Here is an 18,774-nt window from a genome sequence, read left to right on the forward strand (position 1 = left end):
AACCAGCCCATATCCCTTCAAACCCTTCCTATTCATATACCCATCCAAATGCCTCTTAAATGTTGCAATTGTACCAGTCTCCACCACATCCTCTGGCAGTTCATTCCATACACGTACCACCATCAGCATGAAAAAGTTGCCCCATAGGTCTCTTTTCCCCTCTCACCCTAAACCTATGTCCTCTAGTTCTGGACTCCCCGACCCCAGGGTAAGATTTTGTCTATTTATCCTATCCATGCCCCTCATAATTTTGTAAATCTCTATAAGGTCACCCCTCAGCCTCCGACGCTCCAGGGAAAACCGCCACAGCCTGTTCAGCCTCTCCCTGTAGCTCAGATCCTCCAACCTGGCAACAGCCTTGTAAATATTTTCTGAATCCTTTCAAGTTTCACAACATCTTTACAATAGGAAGGAGACCAGAAATGCACACAATACTCCAACAGTGGCCTAACCAATGTCCTGTACAGCTGCAACATGACCTCCCAACTCTTGTACTCAATATTCTGACCAATAAAGGAAAGCATACCAAACGCCTTCTTCACTATCCTATCTACCTGCGATTCCACTTTCAAGGAGCTATGAACCGGCACTCCAAGGTCTCTTTGCTCAGCAACACTCTCTAGGACCTTACCATTAAGTGTATAAGTCCTGCTAAGATTTGCTTTCCCAAAATGCAGCACCTCGCATTTATCTGAATTAAACTCCATCTGCCACTTCTCAGCCCATTGGCCCATCTGGTCCAGATCCTGTTGTAATCTGAGGTAACCCTCTTCGCTGTCCACTACATCTCCAATTTTGGTGTCATCTGCAAACGTACTAGCTTGTACCTCTTATGTTCGCATCCAAATCATTTATGTAAATGACAAAAGTAGAGGACCCAGCACCGATCCTTGTGGCACTCCACTGGTCAAGGCCTCCAGTCTGAAAACAACCCTCCACCACCACCCTCTGTCTTCTACCTTTGAGCCAGTTCTGTATCCAAATGGCTAGTTCTCACTGTATTCCGTGAGATCTAACCCTGCTAATCAGTCTCCCATGGGGAACCTTTCGAATGCCTTACTGTAGTCCATATAGATCACATCTACTGCTCTGCCCTCATCAATCTTCTTTGTTACTTCTTCAAAAAATTCAATCAAGTTCATGAGACATGATTTCCCACACACAAAGCCATGTTGACTATCCCTAATCAGTCCTTGCCTTTCCAAATACATGTACATCCTGTCCCTCAGGATTCCCTCCAAAAACTTGCCTACCACCAAGGTCAGGCTCACCGGTCAATAATTCCCTGACTTGTCTTTACCGCCCTTCTTAAACAGTGGCACCACGTTTGCAAACCTCCAGTCTTCCAGCACCTCACCTGTGACTATCGATGATGCAAATATCTCAACAAGAGGCCCAGCAATCATTTCTCTAGCTTCCCACAGAGTTCTCGGGTACACCTGATCAGGTCCTGGGGATTTATCCACCTTTAACCGTTTCAAGACATCCAGCACTTCCTCCTCTTTAATCTGGACACTTTTCAAGATGTCACCATCTATTTCCCTACAGTCTATATCTTCCATATCCTTTTCCACAGTAAATACTGATGCAAAATATTCATTTAGTATCTCCACCATTTTCTGTGGCTCCACACAAAGGCCGCCTTACTGATCTTTGAGGGGCCCTATTTTCTCCCTAGTCACCCTTTTGTCCTTAATATATTTGTAAAAACCCTTTGGATTCTCTTTAATTGTATTTGCCATGCTATCTCATGTCCCCGTTTTGCCCTCCTGATTTCCCTTTTAAGTATACTCCTACTTTCTTTATACTCTTCTAAGGATTCACTCAATCTATCCTGTCTATTCCTGACATATGCTTCCTTCTTTTTCTTAACCAAACCCTCAATTTCTTTAGTCATCCAGCATTCCCTATACGTACCAGCCTTCCCTTTCACCCTGACAGGAATATACTTTGCTTTAATATTAATGAAAAGGAAATTCAACCTTGGTTCGGTGCATAAATTCACCCTAAAAGCTCAATAAGTCTGAAGTAACACTACAACACAAATAACATTTTCCTAATCATTTTTTATTTTAAATCCACTTTACATTACAATTGGGATGTAGACTCATGTATTAAAATAGAAACTTACTATTAGTTCTCTGTACTTTTTCTTTAGTGATTGATGGTGCTCGCGAAGCTGATTAGCCATTAGTTTGTACTGGTCTCGTTCTTGTTGGCATGTATCAAGCTCTTTGGAGAGGATCAATAGAGCTTCCTTCTTGCTCTCCAGCTTTCTTTTGCATATTAAATACTAAAACAAGGGAAATAATGAAAGTTAGACCAAACAATGATGTAAAACCACACAAATTTCAGATTTAGTTCTTTTTAAAGAGACAATTTATTTCTTCTTCAAATTTCTGCAAGTTTCTACCATCTATTGAAATTTTATGAAATATATATTAACATTTAAATAAGCAACTCAAATTTCCATATGCAGCTACATTTGAGTGCTACATCAAATGACAATGACTTGTTTGCAACAGTCACATTACCACAGAAAACCTACAGACTTGAATTTTAATGAGAGCTTTTGCAGTATTTATCTACAAAACACCCTGAGTCAGAAAGTATCTGGATACATATGCACCTATAAATACTAGGATGCATCGCCTAATGCTACCACTGAACTTACTTATTGTGCATTTAACAGGAAGAAATGTTTGGGGAAAGGTACTTTAATTTTAGGCTCATACCTACCTCGACACTGTCCTATCCCCCCTAGTCCAGGGACTCCCCACATACGTTCGAGACACCACCCACGCCCTCCACCTCCTCCAAGACTTCCGTTTCCCCGGCCCCCAACGCCTCATCTTCACCATGGATATCCAATCCCTCTACACCTCCATCTGCCATGACCAAGGCCTCCAAGCCCTCCATTTTTTCCTCTCCAGATGTCCCCAACAGTATCCTTCCACCGACACTCTCATTCGTTTTGCCGAACTGGTCCTCACCCTTAACAATTTCTCCTTTGAATCCTCCCACTTCCTCCAGACCAAAGGGATAGCCACGGGCACATGTATGGGCCCCAGCTATGCCTGTCTCTTTGTTGGCTATGTAGAGCAGTTGATCTTCCGTAATTACACCGGCACCACTCCCCACCTCTTCCTCCGCTACATTGATGACTGCGTTGGCGCCACCTCGTGCTCCCGCGAGGAGGTTGAGCAATTCATCAACTTCACCAACACATTCCACCCTGACCTTAAATTTACCTGGACCATCTCTGACACCTCCCTCCCCTTCCTGGATCTCTCCATCTCCATTAATGACGACCGACTTGACACTGACATTTTTTACAAACCCACCGACTCCCACAGCTACCTGGATTACACCTCTTCCCACCCTACCTCCTGCAAAAATGCCATCCCGTATTTCCAATTCCTCCCACTCCGCCGTATCTGCTCCCAGGAGGACCAGTTCCACCACAGAACACACCAGATGGCCTCCTTCTTTAGAGACAGCAATTTCCCTTCCCACGTGGTTAAAGATGCCCTCCAACGCATCTCGTCCACATCCCGCACTTCCGCCCTCAGACCCCACCCCTCCAACCGTAACAACGACAGAACGCCCCTGATGCTCACCTTCCACCCTACCAACCTTCGCATAAACCAAATCATCCGCCGACATTTCTGCCACCTCCAAAAAGACTCCACCACCAGGGATATATTTCCCTTCCCACACCTTTCCGCCTTCCGCAAAGACCATTCCCTCCGTGACTACCTGGTCAGGTCCATGCCCCCCCTACAACCCACCCTCCCATCCTGGCACTTTCCACTGCCACTGCAGGAACTGTAAAACCTGTGCCCACACCTCCTCCCTCACCTCTATCCAAGGCCCTAAAGGAGCCTTCCACATCCATCAAAGTTTTACTTGCACATCCACTAATATCATTTATTGTATCCGTTGCTCCCGATGCAGTCTCCTCTACATTGGGGAGACTGGGCGCCTCCTAGCAGAGCACCTTAGGGAACATCTCCGGGACACCCACACCAATCAACCACACCGCCCCGTGGCCCAACATTTCAACTCCCCCTCACACTCTGCCAAGGACATGGAGGTCCTGGGCCTCTTTCACCGCCGCTCCCTCACCACCAGACGCCTGGAGGAAGAATGCCTCATCTTCCGCCTCGGAACACTTCAACCCCAGGGCATCAATGTGGACTTCAACAGTTTCCTCATTTCCCCTTCCCCCACCTCACCCTAGTTCCAAACTTCCAGCTCAGCACTGTCCCCATGACTTGTCCGGACTTGTCCTACCTGCCTATCTCCTTTTCCACCTATCTACTCCACCCTCTCCTCCCTGACCTATCACCTTCATCCCCTCCCCCACTCACCCATTGTACTCTCTGCTACTTTCTCCCCACCCCCACCCTCCTCTAGCTTATCTCTCCATGCTTCAGGCTCACTGCCTTTATTCCTGATGAAGGGCTTTTGCCTGAAACGTCGATTTCAAAGCTCCTTGGATGCTGCCTGAACTGCTGTGCTCTTCCAGAACCACTAATCCAGAATCTGGTTTCCAGCATCTGCAGTCATTGTTTTTACCTCATTACTGGGCTACCTGCCAACTAAGGAAGCGTTGAGCAGTAACACAATGACGAGGCAATGGGAGAGATGAATGCTGAGAAATGTGAGGATTGCTTTCTTGAACAAGTCAAACATTGCACCCAACTGTCACTCTTTGTAAGACGTGGTTGGGGTTCAGTTATATATATTTTAATGTTTCCTGCTTTTTATGATTGCCAAGGCACCTAGGCTAGCCTTCCCAACCTTCCTCCTAATTTCACATAACAGACAAGACTCACCAGCACACTGATACCTCTTATCAAGACCAGGCAGATGAACTGAACAGTTGCTTTGTATTTGTCTTCACTATAGAAAATACAAGTAACAAAGCCACAAAATGTCAGCAAATGGAATGCAAGGTGGACCTCAAGAAAATCACAATCACCTGAGAAGTGACACTGAATATATTGTAAGAGTTGGGGACTGACCAGTGCTCAGGTCCTGATGGACTTCATCCTAGAGTCTGAAAAGAAGTAGCTAGTGAGATAGTTGAGACATTTGTTTTTATTTTCTGAAAGTTCCTTGATTTGCCAACTTGATTTGATTAGTTTGGAAGATAGTGAATGGAACTCCTTTCATCAAAAAAGGGAGGGAGACAGAAAGTAGGAAGATAGAGGCCTGTTAGCTTAATACTGATCATAGGGAAAATGCTAGAAGCTTTTATTAAACAGATTTTAATGAGGGCACTTGGGTGAGGTCAAGTTAATCAGGCAGAGTCAACATAGTTTTGTGAAAGGGAATACATGAACGACAAATCTAATGGAGTTCTACGAGGTGTTAACACACGCTTTGGATAAACAGGAGCCAATGGATGCATTGTACTTAGATTTCCAGATGATGTTTCATAAGATGCTATATCAAAGATTACTGCAGAAAATAAAAACTCATGGTGTAGGCGGTATAATATTAGCATGGGCAGAAGATTGTCTGACTGACAGGCATTCTCACTTCGATCTGAATCAGTTGCAAACTTGGAAATATTACATTTGGTCCCCATGTCCAAATTGTTGACACATATTATTAGCAGCTGGATGCCCCAAGTATAGAGCCTTGCTGTCCCAACCATTTGCACCTGTCAATGTAAACAAGACCTATTTGTTTTTACTTTCTTTTAACCTGTTAGCCAATTATTAATTCATATGAGTACATTACCTTCTAAACCAGATGCTTTAAAATTGCTAACCAATCTCTTGAGCAGGACTTTATTAAAAGCCTTGTGAAAATCCAAACACTCTTCATCTATTGACTCCCTTTATTAATTTTGATAGTACCATCCACCAAATACTCCAAAAGGTTTGGAAAACATGATTTTCCATTCATAAACCCGTGCTGACTACATCCAATCAAATAATTTTTATCCAAGTGTCCATTTATAACATCCTTTACAATGGATTCAAGCATTTTCGTGATTAATGGTCTAGGTCTGATTGATTTGTATACCCCTGAATTTCCCATTGCCCCCTTCTTAACAGTGGGATGATGTTTGCAAGTTTCTAAAATCATTCCAAAATCTATGGAATTTTGGAAATTGATTACTAAGCATCAACTACCTCTATAGCCACACTAGGATGTAAACTATCAGGTCCCAGAGACTGATTAACTTGCACTAATTTCTACATTACAAGTGTTTTACTATTAATATTTTCCTTCACCTCCTTATTCTCCTTCATCATCTGATCTCTAATTCTGGGAGAATAAACAGAGACAATGTAATAACTTAACTTCTCTACCATTTTTCTACTCACTTTTATAATTCTCTTGACCTTTTTGAAGAATCCATCTTCATCTTAGCCAAATGTTTCCTTTTCAAGCTTTTTCAGTTAAATTCTTGTTAAGTAAGGGGTTGAAAACTCATTCCTAATAAGTAGAAATGTGGATTTGAAGTTACAATCAGATCAGCCATGATCCTTCTGAATGATGGAGAGCCTACTCCTGCCCATGATCCATTATGTTTGCATGACCATGAATGCTGGTGAAGTGGGAAAACCCTTTGTGAATGCACATCCCTCCTACATCAGTGCTTTTATAATGGTTGGTTTAAGACAGAAACCTTCCTGAAATGTCAGGATCTGATCAATCTGGGATTTCCATGTTTTACATGTACCTTGTCTTTAAGAGGGTTCCCCTTTCACAACTCTATATACTGTGTGCATAAAATGTTCTGAATGTGCCTGGCAGTTATGTAAGGTGCACACATCGAAATCAGTTGCCGTAATAATCGCTTCATACCTTATAATAGGTTTTACTGTTTTAAATAAACGAACCCATAGACTTCATCAATCTATGATGAGTGACTCACTGTTAGACCACTGTCATTAATATGAAACTCCACAGATTCAGCTGCAGTGGAAATCTTGTGCCAAGATTTCTTGGAATTTGCATCAAAATGTGAAGCATTTAGATGTACTGGTTTAAAGACAACTGCTTGTAAAACATTGTGACTAGTGGAGTGCCACAAGAATTGGTGCTGGGTCTACTTTTCATCATTTTTATAAATGATTTGGATGTGAACATAAGAGGTACAGTTAGTAAGTTTGCAGATGACACCAAAATTGGAGGTGCAGTGGACAGCGAAGAAGATTACCTCAGATTATAACAGGGTCTTGATCAGATGGGCCAATGGGCTGAGAAGTGGCAGATGGAGTTTAATTTAGATAAATGTGAGGTGCTGCATTTTGGGAAAGCAAATCTTAGCAGGCCTTATACACTTAATGGTAAGGTCCTAGAGAATGTTGCTGAACAAAGAGACCTTGGAGTACAGGTTCATAGCTCATTGAAAGTGGAGTCACAGGTAGATAGGATAGTGAAGGAGGCGTTTGGTATGCTTTGTTTTATTGGTCAGAGTATTGAGTACAGGAGTTGGGAGGTCATGTTCCGCCTATATAGGACATTGGTTAGGCCACCGTTGGAATATTGCATGCAATTCTGGTCTCACAACATCTTTCCAATAGGAAAGAAACTTGAAAGGGTTCAGAAAAGATTTACAAGGATGGTGCCAGGGTTGGAGGTTTGAGCTATAGGGAAAGGTTGAATAGGCTGGGACTGTTTTCTCTGGAGTGTCGGAGGCAGAGGGGTGACCTTATAGAGGTTTACAAAATTATGAGGGGCATGGATAGGATAAATAGACAAAATCTTTTCCCTGGGGTCGGGGAGTCCAGAATTAGAGGACATAGGTTTAGGGTGAGAGGGGAAAAGAGACCTATGGGGCAACTTTTTCATGCTGATGGTGGTACATGTATGGAATGAACTGCCAGAGGATGTGGTAGAGACTGGTACAATTGCAACATTTAAGAGGCATTTGGATGGGTATATGAATAGGAAGGGTTTGGAGGGATATGGGCCGGGTGCTGGCAGGTAGGATTAGATTGGATTGGGATATCTGGTCGGCCTGGACAAGTTGGACCAAAGGGTCTGTTTCCGTGCTGTACATCTCTACGACTTTATTTATTTACTGGATCTACTCGTGTAAAAGTCAAATTTTTTAGACTTTTTTTAAGATTAAATTTATGGTGTCAGCTACTACGTGGATAATATTTTTGAAGGACTGAGATTCATACTACAGTCCAAAATACTTTATCATTTGCAGAAGCTCAATTGATCTCTCAACAAATAAAGAAAAAAAACATAATGAATTACGGTATTTCGATGGTACACCATCCAGCACTTCCCTTAAAATCTAAAATTCCATCCTTATTGACTGTATTCCACGGGTGCTACAGGGGATCTGAGCTCAGCTGAGCTGCACACAAAGAGAGGTTGTCACTTGACTGTGACCTGATGCATCTTAAACTTTTGCGCCAAATTATGTGAATTGTACATCAAAACATATAATGGCACAAAAAGAAATTTATTTCCTCGTCGTAACATTTCTGTACAGGATAATATCTTGCCTCAGAAAAGTTTATCTGTTTTCTGTGAAGAATTAGGTTCGACTTTTACACAAGATATATGGAAAATTCCAGATTTTTTGGCCAAAAGTAGAGGGCCGACTTTTACTCAAGTATATGTGGTAGATGTTTGCTTTTTTCAAGTGTTAACCCCTTCACCAGGAAGGGTGCAGGAGAGGAGAAAAAGGCTTCACTAAATTAACTCTATGCAATGCCCTTGTACAGAAAAGGGCAACGATTTGAGATTTTACATTTCCAGCTGGCTATGTGAAAGTTGATAAATTCCTTTGTTTAATTTTACAATCTACATAATTTATGCATACTGCTTAAATGTTTTGCTAATTAAGTCTTCATCCTGACTTCATAAACTGGGAGTGATTATATCACAATTGTGAAGTTATCATACACCAAATGGATGGAGAATGTTTGCAACCTTTCTTTACCTTTCACTGGTGGCAGAACAGTAAAAATGGAATAATACTGGGGTTCAGAAAGATACTTGAAAACCGTTTAAGTTTCAAATTTGTGAAAATGGCAGAAGAGCTGCTTTGTAATCACTCTTGGATATCCATAATTCTTTATTCAAACACAGTAAAATATTCTGCTAAATGAACATCAATTTAGTTGACCAGTGACTGTAACAGAGTCTCATTACCATTTCTACATGGCTATAAAGTTAATTTAAATAGAGGACTAAGACAGCAGAAAAAAATCTATACTTACAAAGCTTGACTGACTAGATAATATATTATATGGTAATGCATGCAAGGTACTGAATAATTTCAATACTGCAATGGCGTTTCCTATAATATAGTTGTCACTCATTTGATCAATACTGCGTCATGCATTCACTTCTAACGTAGAGATGTGTAATAGACCTTCAATTATTTCACCTCATTACAACCTGAGGCAGCTTTTGTTTTATTCATTCATGAGATGTGGACAACAATGATTAAGCCAGCGTTTGTAGCCCCTCTCTAGTTTCCCCTGAGATGATGCTAGTGTGCTGCTTCTTGAACCACTGCGGTAGATATGGTGCAGCTACATCCACAACGTTGTTAAACAGGGAGCTCCAGGATTCTGACCCAGTGACAATGGAGGAATTGTAATAAGGTTCTCAATTAGGATGCTGAGTAGCTTGGATAGGAACTTGCAGGTTGTGGTGTTACCATGTAGCTGCTGCCTCTATGTTTCTATGTGGCAGTGATCATGGGTTTGGAAGTTGCAGTTGAAGGAACCTTGGTGAATTGTTACACTGTCTCTTGTAAATGGAGGGAGTGAAGGTTGAAGGTTTTCAATTGGGTGCCAATGAAGAGGGCTGTTTTCTCACAGACGGTTGAATTTCTTGAGTGTTGTTGGAGCTGCAGTCATCCAGACAAATGGGAAGTATTCCATCAGGCCCAGACTTGTACCTTATAAGTGGTGGACAGCCTTTGTGAGTCAGGAGTCGCTGCTGTATTCCTAGTCTCTGACCTGCTTTTGTAACCACTGCATTTACATGGATAGTCCATTTCAAATTCTGCTCAATGATAAGTCGCAGGATGTGGACAGTGGGAGATTCAGCAATGGTAATGCTATTGAATGTCAAGTAGAGATAGATAGAATGTCTCCTATTGCAGTGAACACTGCAGGCAAATGAATGGCACACATGGTCCATGCCACTTATTAGCCCAAGCCTGAATGTTTCCCATATCTTGCTGCAATTAAATAAAGACTACTTCAGTATCTGAGGAATCTCATATGATGCTGAATATTGGTGCAATCATCAATGAATATCCTCAGTTCTGACCTTATTGTGGAGGGAAAGTCATTGGTGAAGCATCTGAAAATAATGGAGCTCAGTACACCACCATGAGGAATTCCTACAGTGATAACATGGGACTGAGCAAACTGGCTTCTAAAAGCCAGGTTGATCGTTCATATTTAGGTATGCCTGATGCTACTCCTAACATGCCCTCCTGCACTCTTGATGTACTTGGTAATTAACCAGAGGTTTCTTTGACCATGTTTGACCAGATGCCATGAATCTCTACAGAGTTCAGAGTCAATGTTGAATGTTCACAGAGCAACACCCCCCTCAACTGTATATAACTGAGGCACCTCCACTTGTTGTTTTGTCCTATTGGTGGGACAGAACATACCCAGGGATGTTGATGGTGTTACTGACAAGCTCTTTCTTTATTCATCGCTGGGACAGCTCTCCAAATTTCCATGCGAGCCCCTAAATGTCAGTAAGTAGGGCAGTACAAGGTTGACAGGATTTGCCAGAGTGTTATTTTCGGTGCCTTGGTCGATGCCAGTAGTCTGTCGGATTTTATTCCTTTTCATATCAATCAGTCACTGAGCATTTATGACTACTGTGTATCAAAATAACTTTAAATCAATTGAAAGTTATTTTTCTGGGGTTACTAAGAGATTCGGTGACATCGGATATTTTATCTAATTTTGCTCTTCCTGATGCAACGATGTATCATCTGGAAATTTCCCTCCAACTGAGATATCCTGCTGAATTCATGGGACCTCTTTAAATCCAACTGTTATTTCTTTCATCAATGAGTCACCACCAACACAATCACTCCTCTCCAAAGAAGCAAATAAATTCTACCTCATTGCTTTTAATGCCATATCAAATAAAACAAAGCTTAAATTTCAAATTACAAATGCCCAAGCAAACAAATAAATCAGGACTGTAAGTAGGCCATTTAGCCCCTTCAGCCTGTTCTGCCATTCAATAAGAGCATGGCTGATCTGACCGTAAACTCAAATCTATATTCTCATCTAACCCGGATAACTGTCACCCTCTTGCTTAACAAAAACCCATCCATTTCTGTTTAAAAAATATGCAAGGACTCTCATTCCACTACATTTTCAGAAAGACTCAAAACCATCAGAGAGAAAAAAAATCACCATAGCTCTATTTTAATCCCTGATTTGTAAACAGTGACCCCTAGTCTTAGACTCTCCCATAAGAGAAAACATTCTCTCCACATGTATTCTGACAACAACCCTCAGGACCCTATCCATTTCAATCAAGTCACCTATTATATTTCTAAACTCCAGCAAATACAAGCATGGCCTGTCCAGGCTTTCCTCATAAGACAACCCACCTAATCCAAGTACTGGTGTAGTAAACCTTCTCTGAACTGCTTCCAATGCATTTATATCTTGGATCACTGGGGTATGTTTAGTGGTAAGGATAAATTATACAAGAGGGACGGGTTGCACCTTAATAGGTGGGGGACCAGCATTCTGGCAAGTAGGTTTGCCACTGCAACACAGCTGTTTAAACTAAACAGCAGGGGGGAGGGGACAAACTGGAAGTTTAAAAAGGAAGTTAAAGGGAAAGTTAGAACAAGGGAAGTCAGGAAAGACAACGGAATCAATGGAGCAGAAAACTCAAAAAAGGATCATGCCGTGAGGTCAAGTGAAACAGGGATTGATAGGAAGGGTGAGGGGAGTAACAAATTAAAAATATTATATGTGAATGCACAAAGCATTAGAAATAAGGTGGATGAGCTTGAGGCTCATTTGGAAATTGGCAGTTACGATGTTGTGGGGATAACTGAGACGTGGCTTCAAGTGGACAGGGCCTGGGAAATGAATATTCAAGGCTATATGTGGTATTGTAAGGACAGACTGACAAGCAGAAGGGGTGGGGTGGCCCTGTTGGTAAGGAATGATATTCAGTCCCTTGCGCGGGGGGGACCTAGAATCAGGGGATGTAGAGTCAGTATGGATACAGCTGAGAAATTCTAAGGGTAGAAGTTATCTACAGGCCCCCAAACAGTAGCCTGAATGCAGTGTGTAAGTTGAACAAGGAGCTGAAATTGGCCTGTCGCAAAGATATTACTACAGTTGTTATGGGGGATTTCAACATGCAGGTAGACTGGGAGAATCAAGATGGTACTGGACCCCAAGAAAGAGAGTTTGCGGAGTGCCTCCAAGATGGATTCTTAGAACAGCTTGTTCTGGAGTCTACCAGGGAGAAGGCAATTCTGGATCTGGTTTTGTGCAACGAACCGGATTTGATCAGGGACCTCAAAGTAAAGGAGCCATTAGGAAGTAGTGACCAAAATATAATAATCTTTAATCTGCAGTTTGAAAGGGAGAGGGTAGAATCGGAAGTGACAATATTTCAGTTGAATAAGGGGAACTATGGAGCTATGAGGGAGGAGCTGGCCAAAGTTCAATGGTGCAATACCTTAGCAGGGATGGCAGCGGAGCAACAATGGCAGGTATTTCTGGGTATAATGCAGAAGATACAGGATCAGTTCATTCCAAAAAGGAAGAAAGATCCTAAGGGGAGGCAGGGGTGGCCGTGGCTGACGAGGGAAGTTAAGGACCATATAAAGACAAAAGAGAAAAAGTATAACATAGCAAAGATGAGTGGGAAATCGGAGGACTGGGAAGCTTTTAAAGAACAACAGAGGATAAAAAGGAAATACGCAAAGAAAAAATAAGGTACAAAGGTAAACTGGCCAAAAATATAAAAGGAGGAGAGTAAAAGCTTTTTTAGGTATGTGAAAAGAAAAAAAATGGTTAAGACTAAAATTGGGCCCTTGAAGACAGAAATGGGTGAATTTATTACAGGGAACAAAGAAATGGCAGAAGAGATGAATTGGTACTTTAGATCTGTCTTCACTGGGGAAGACATGAGCAATCTCCCAGATGTAATAGTGGCTGAACTGAAGGGAATTTATATTAGGCAGGAAATGGTGTTGGAGAGCTGAAGGCTGATAAGTCCCCGGGACCTGATGGTCTGCATCCCAGGGACTGAAGGAGGTAGCTCTAGAAATCGTGGATGCATTGGTGATCATTTTCCAATGTTCTATAGATTCAGGATCAGTTCCTGCGGATTGGAGGGTGGCTAATGTTGTCCCACCTTTTAAGAAAGGAGGGAGAGAGAAAACAGAGAATTATAGACCAGTTAGTCTGACCTCAGTGGTGGGAAAAATGCTGGAGTCAATTATAAAGGATGAAATTACGACACATCTGGATAGCAGTAACAGGATAGATCAGAGTCAGCATGGATTTATGAAGGGGAAATCATGCTTGACTAATCTTCTGGAATTTTTTTGAGGATGTAACTCTGAAGATGATGTAGTATACCTGGACTTTCAGAAAGCCTTTGATAATGTCCCACATAGGAGGTTAGTGAGCAAAATTAGGGCACATGGTATTAGGGGCAAAATACTGACATGGATTGAAAATTGGTTGGCTGACAGGAAACAAAGAGTAGTGATAAACAGCTCCCTTTTGGAATGGCAGGCGGTGACCAGTGGTGTGCTGCAGGGATCAGTGCTGGGACCGCAGCTTTTTACAATATATATTAATGATATAGATGAAGGTATTAAAAGTAATATTAGCAAATTTGCTGATGACACAAAGCTGGGTGGCAGGGTGAAATGTGAGGGGGATGTTAGGAGAATACAGGGTGATCTGGACAGGTTAGGTGAATGGACGGATGCATGGCAGATGCAGTTTAATGTGGATAAATGTGTGGTTATCCACTTTGGTGGCAAGGACAGGAAGGCAGATTACTACCTAAATGGAGTCAAGTTTGGTAAAGGGGCAGTACAACGAGATCTAGGTGTTCTTGTACATCAGTCAATGAAAGCAAGCATGCAGGTACAGCAGGTAGTGAAGAAAGCTAATAGCATGCTGGCCTTCATAACAAGAGGAATTGAGTATAGAAGCAAAGAGGTGCTTCTGCAGCTGTACAGGGCCCTGGTGAGACCACACCTGGAATATTGTGCACAATTTTGGTCTCAAAATTTGAGGAAAGACATTCTGACTATTGAGGGAGTGCAGCGTAGGTTCACAAGGTCAATTCCCGGAATGGCGGAACTATCTTACGCTGAAAGATTAGAGTGACTGGGCTTGTATACGCTTGAGTTTAGAAGGCTGAGAGGGGATCTGATTGAGACGTATATGATTACTAAAGGTTTGGACACTCTGGAGGCAGGAAGCATGTTTCTGCTGATGGGTGAGTCCTGAACCAGAGGACACAGTTTAAAAATAAGGGGTAGGCCACTTAAAACAGAGTTGAGGAGAAACTTCTTCACCCAGAGAGTGGTGGGTGTATGGAATGCTCTGCCCCAGAGGGCTGTGGAGGCCAAGTCTCTGGATACTTTCAAGAAAGAGTTGGATGGAACTCTTAAGGATAGTGGAATCAAGGGTTATGGGGATAAGGCAGGAACAGGATACTGATTGAGAATGATCAGCCATGATCATAATGAATGGTGCTGCTGGCTCGAAGGGCAGAATGGCCTACTCCTGCCCTATTGTCTATTGTCTATATCCTTTCTTAAATAAAGGTGACCAATACTGTTCATGCTGCTCCAGATGCAATCTTACCAGTGTGCTATATAACTGAAGCATTTTAACTGAAAATCTGCACTGTTGTATTCAATTCTCCTTACAAAAATTGATAACATTCCATTAGCTTTCCAAATTACTTGCTGTTTCAGCATGCTACCCTTTTGCAATTTGTGCATACTGACACCTCAGATTCCTCTGCAGCTCAGAGCTCTACATCTGTCATTATTTAGATAATATACTTCATTTTTATTCTAAGGATAACTCGACCCTAAAGGTTAACTCTGATTTCTCTCCACAGTACCCAATGAATATAGTTCGCCGATTTATCTGCAACAAACCCAAACAAGCAGATAAATCGGCGAACTGTATTCATTGGGTACAAGCAGACAAAAACACATCCAGAAACCCTAGCCACTCTCCCCTACATCAAAGACATCTCAGAAATGACTGCCAGACTATACAGACCCCTTGGCACCATGGTAGCCCACAAACACACCAACACACTAAAACAGCAGCTAATGAACTTGAAAGACCCTAAACAGACAAGCAAAACTAATGTCATTTACAAAATTCCATGCAAGAACTGTAACAAACACTACATTGGACAAACTGGCAAAAAACTAGCCGCCAGGATACATGAACACCAACTAGCCACAAGACGACATGACCTTCTCTCACTAGTATCCTTACATACAGATAACGTAGGGCATCACTTCGACTGGGTCAATATATCCATCTTAGGACAAGCCAAAAAAGATACACGCATGAGAATTCCTGGAAGCATGGCATTCCGACTGGAACTCTATCAACGAACACATCGAGTTAGACCACATCTACCACCCCCTGAGAAAAAGAACAGGTAATGACATCACCACAGGAAATGACAACACCAACTCAAAGAAACCCAAACATATCAATAGAAAGCAGGAATCATGTATAGTGCTTCGCCTGAGGCCCACTGAAGATGTTACCTAGTATGGTGATGAAACATCTGGAAATGAACCTTCCAGCTCAGCGAGCAAACCTACATCCAGAACCTCAAACCTGAGCCACAAATCTTCTCAAAACTCGCTAATCAATGATGAATCCTGCAGACTGTAGTGTCGAGAGTGTGGTGCTGTAAAAGCACAGCAGGTCAGGCAGCATCCGAGGAGCAAGAAAATCGACATTTTGGCCAAAAGCATTTCATCAGCTGTAAGCTGCCCAAGCAGAAGATGAGGTGTCGTTCCTTCAATTTGCAATCTGACTCACTGTGGCAATGGAGGAGACCAAGGATGGTCATGTCAGAAAGGGAGTGGGAAAGGGAATTAAAATGGGTGGTGATTGGGAGGCCTAGTCAGCCGCTGCAGACCCGGCTGAGATGCTCGTTGAACCGTTCCCTAAATTACGTTGGTTTCCCCGATGTAAAGAAGACCACATCGGGAGCACCTGATGCAGTAAACTAGGTTGGAAGAGAGGCAGGTGAATCTCTGTCTTACCTGCAAGGACTGTTTGGGGCTCTGGATGGAGGTGAGGGGATGGTGTACTAGCTGTACTGGCAGGTTTTGCATCTTTTCCGGTTGCTGGGGAAGGTACCTAGGGGTTCAGCAGGGTTGGTGGGGAGAGTGGCGCAAACCAAGGACTGTCAAAGGGAACGGTCCTTGCGGAAAGCAGAGAGGGGTAGGGAGGGAAAGAGATGCTTGGTGGTGGGCTCTAATTGGAATTGGCGGAAGTGTTTAAGGATGATGCTTTGGATGCGGTGACTGGTGGGTTGGTAAATGAAGAAAAGGGGGATTCTGTCTTCATTGCATTCAGGGGAGGGGAGGTTTAGAGCAGTGGAACGGGGTAAAGAGGTGGTGTGGTGGAGGGCTGTCTGGATGACAGAGGGGGGAAAAGCACATTATTTAAATTGGTGGATATCTGAGATGTTTGAGAGTGGAATGTCCCCTCATCTGAGCAGATGCAGCGAAGGCGGAGGAATTGGGAGAACAAGATGGAGGACACTAGGTGGGAGGAGGTGTAGTCCAGGTAGTTGTGAGAGTCTGTGGGTTTATAGTAAATGTCCATCTGGAAACTATAGTCAGAGATGGAAATGGAGAGGTCAAGAAAGGGGAGGGAGGTGACCAAGACTGACCAAGTGAATTGAGGGCGGGGTGGAAGTTGTGGGTGAAGTCAATGAACTACTCCAGTTCAGCCTGGGTGCAGGATGCTGCACTGATGCAATCATTGATGTAACGACGGAAGAATTGGGGCATAGTGCCTATGTAGATACTGAAGAGGGACTGTTTGATGTAACCGAAAAAGAGGCAGGCATAGCTGGGGCCCATCGGATGCCCATGGCCACCCCCTGGATTTGGAGGAAATGGGAGGAGTTAAAGGATAAGCTATTAAGGGTGAGGACTAGTTTGACGAGGCAGACGAGGGTATTGGTGGAGGGGGACGGAATGGGTCTGTTGGAGAGGAAGAAGCAGAAGGCTATCCTTGTAGGGTATGGACATGTTTAAAGACTTCACGTCCATAGTGAAAATAAAGTGCTGGGGGCCGGGGTGTTGGAAGTTACTGAAAAGGTGGGGGGTGTGGTTCGTGCGTGGATGTAGGTGAGAAGTGCCTGTACCAAGGTGGAGAGGATGGAGTCGAGGTAGGACATGATACGTTTGGTAGGGCAGGTGCATACCGAGTCAATGGGTCGGCAAAGTAGTTGGGCTTCTGGATCTTGGGGAACAGGTAGAATCGGGCAGTGCTGGGCTAGGGGACTATGAGTTTGAAAGCAGTGGAAGATCACCGGAGAAATGAGGACATGGACAGTCAAGTGATTTTGGCTTGATGGGTAACGGTGAGATCATGGGCAAGGGGGTGTTGGACATGATGTCGGAGAGTTGGGGTTCAGCCTCTGCAACATAGAGGTCTATCCTCCAGACTACCACCACCCCACCTTTGTCAGGGTTGGTGGTAGTCAACCAAGGGTTGGTGCGGAGTGAGCAGAGCAACTGCACATATGGAGGGGGTGAGGTTGGAGCGGGTGAGGGGGTGGAGAAATTGAGGCAACCGATGTCATGTCAGCAATCAGCAATGAAGAGGTTTCAGGCAGGTACAAGGCCCATGGGAGGGGACCAAGTGGAGGAGGAAGGTTGGAGGTGGCAGAAGGAGTCCTCAGAGGGAGGTTAGGAGCATAAGACAAAACAAAATATGAATCATGCATAAAATCTAACCACAGGTGAGAATAATCAAATTCCTTCAAAAGGCGCGTTTAAAATGTTACAAAATGATTACTTCAAATATGATGCTTACAATTATGTCAGTATTATTAAACACACATCAGTGTTTACAAGAAATTTAAAGAGTAGACTCAGAATAAAAATTTCTAAAGTTAAATAGGCCATTGAAAATTATCCACTTACAGTACAACAAATAGACCAAAACGCTGGTGCACTCTGTCCCAACTTTACCTGTCATTATCCATGGGGCCTTCCTTGGGATGGGCCTCCTCCATTAAGAAGGGAAGAGACTCACAGGAGTAGTTTCTATTTCTCTAAAAAGAACATGTAAGTGGGCACAGTGAAAGCAAGCACACTGACTGACAAGCCAGCACAAATAAAGTCCACTTCAAGGTTGGGTATACCGTGCAACCTCGGTTATCCAAATTTGGTTAACCAATTAACCAGATTTCGGATTATCTGAACAAGATCTCAAGATCCCGATGCTTGGGTAAACTGTGTTATCCGAACATTCGATTATCTGAACATTTGATTATCTGAACAAAATACTCCCCGCCCATGTCGTTTGGATAGTCAAGACTGCCCCGTTTATGTTGTTAAAAAACAAATTGGCAAGACTTTCCAATCACTTATGACAGAAGCCAAAAGGTACAAAGGATGTTTCTGGAAGGCATTGCTACCATCTGCTCTATTGAGTCAAAGATCTCAGTTGAGCAATTTTCTAATTTTCTCAGTCAGGTGGATTCCTGAGACAGACAAGGCAAGTCAAT

At 43.0% G+C, this 18,774-nt stretch overlaps 1 protein-coding gene across 5 annotated transcripts in view; it reads right to left on the bottom strand.

Annotated features, from left to right (window-relative positions):
- The window catches only part of LOC122551618 (coiled-coil domain-containing protein 149), a 149,814-nt gene that overhangs the window by 120,125 nt on the left and 10,915 nt on the right, over nucleotides 1-18,774 (bottom strand). For 4 of the 5 annotated variants that reach the window (XM_043693847.2, XM_043693837.2, XM_043693826.2 and 1 more), the window contains exon 2: nucleotides 2,132-2,293. In XM_043693847.2, coding sequence (XP_043549782.1) covers nucleotides 2,132-2,293 — 162 coding nt within the window. Of the gene's footprint in view, nucleotides 1-2,131; nucleotides 2,294-6,347; nucleotides 6,462-18,774 lie in introns of those variants that run through there. The other variant, XM_043693857.2, reaches the window with a different exon arrangement.

The sequence above is a fragment of the Chiloscyllium plagiosum genome, unplaced genomic scaffold (genome assembly GCF_037043375.1).
Source record: "Chiloscyllium plagiosum isolate Xiang-an unplaced genomic scaffold, Cpla_swu_hap1 HiC_scaffold_1, whole genome shotgun sequence".
Taxonomy (NCBI): domain Eukaryota; kingdom Metazoa; phylum Chordata; class Chondrichthyes; order Orectolobiformes; family Hemiscylliidae; genus Chiloscyllium; species Chiloscyllium plagiosum.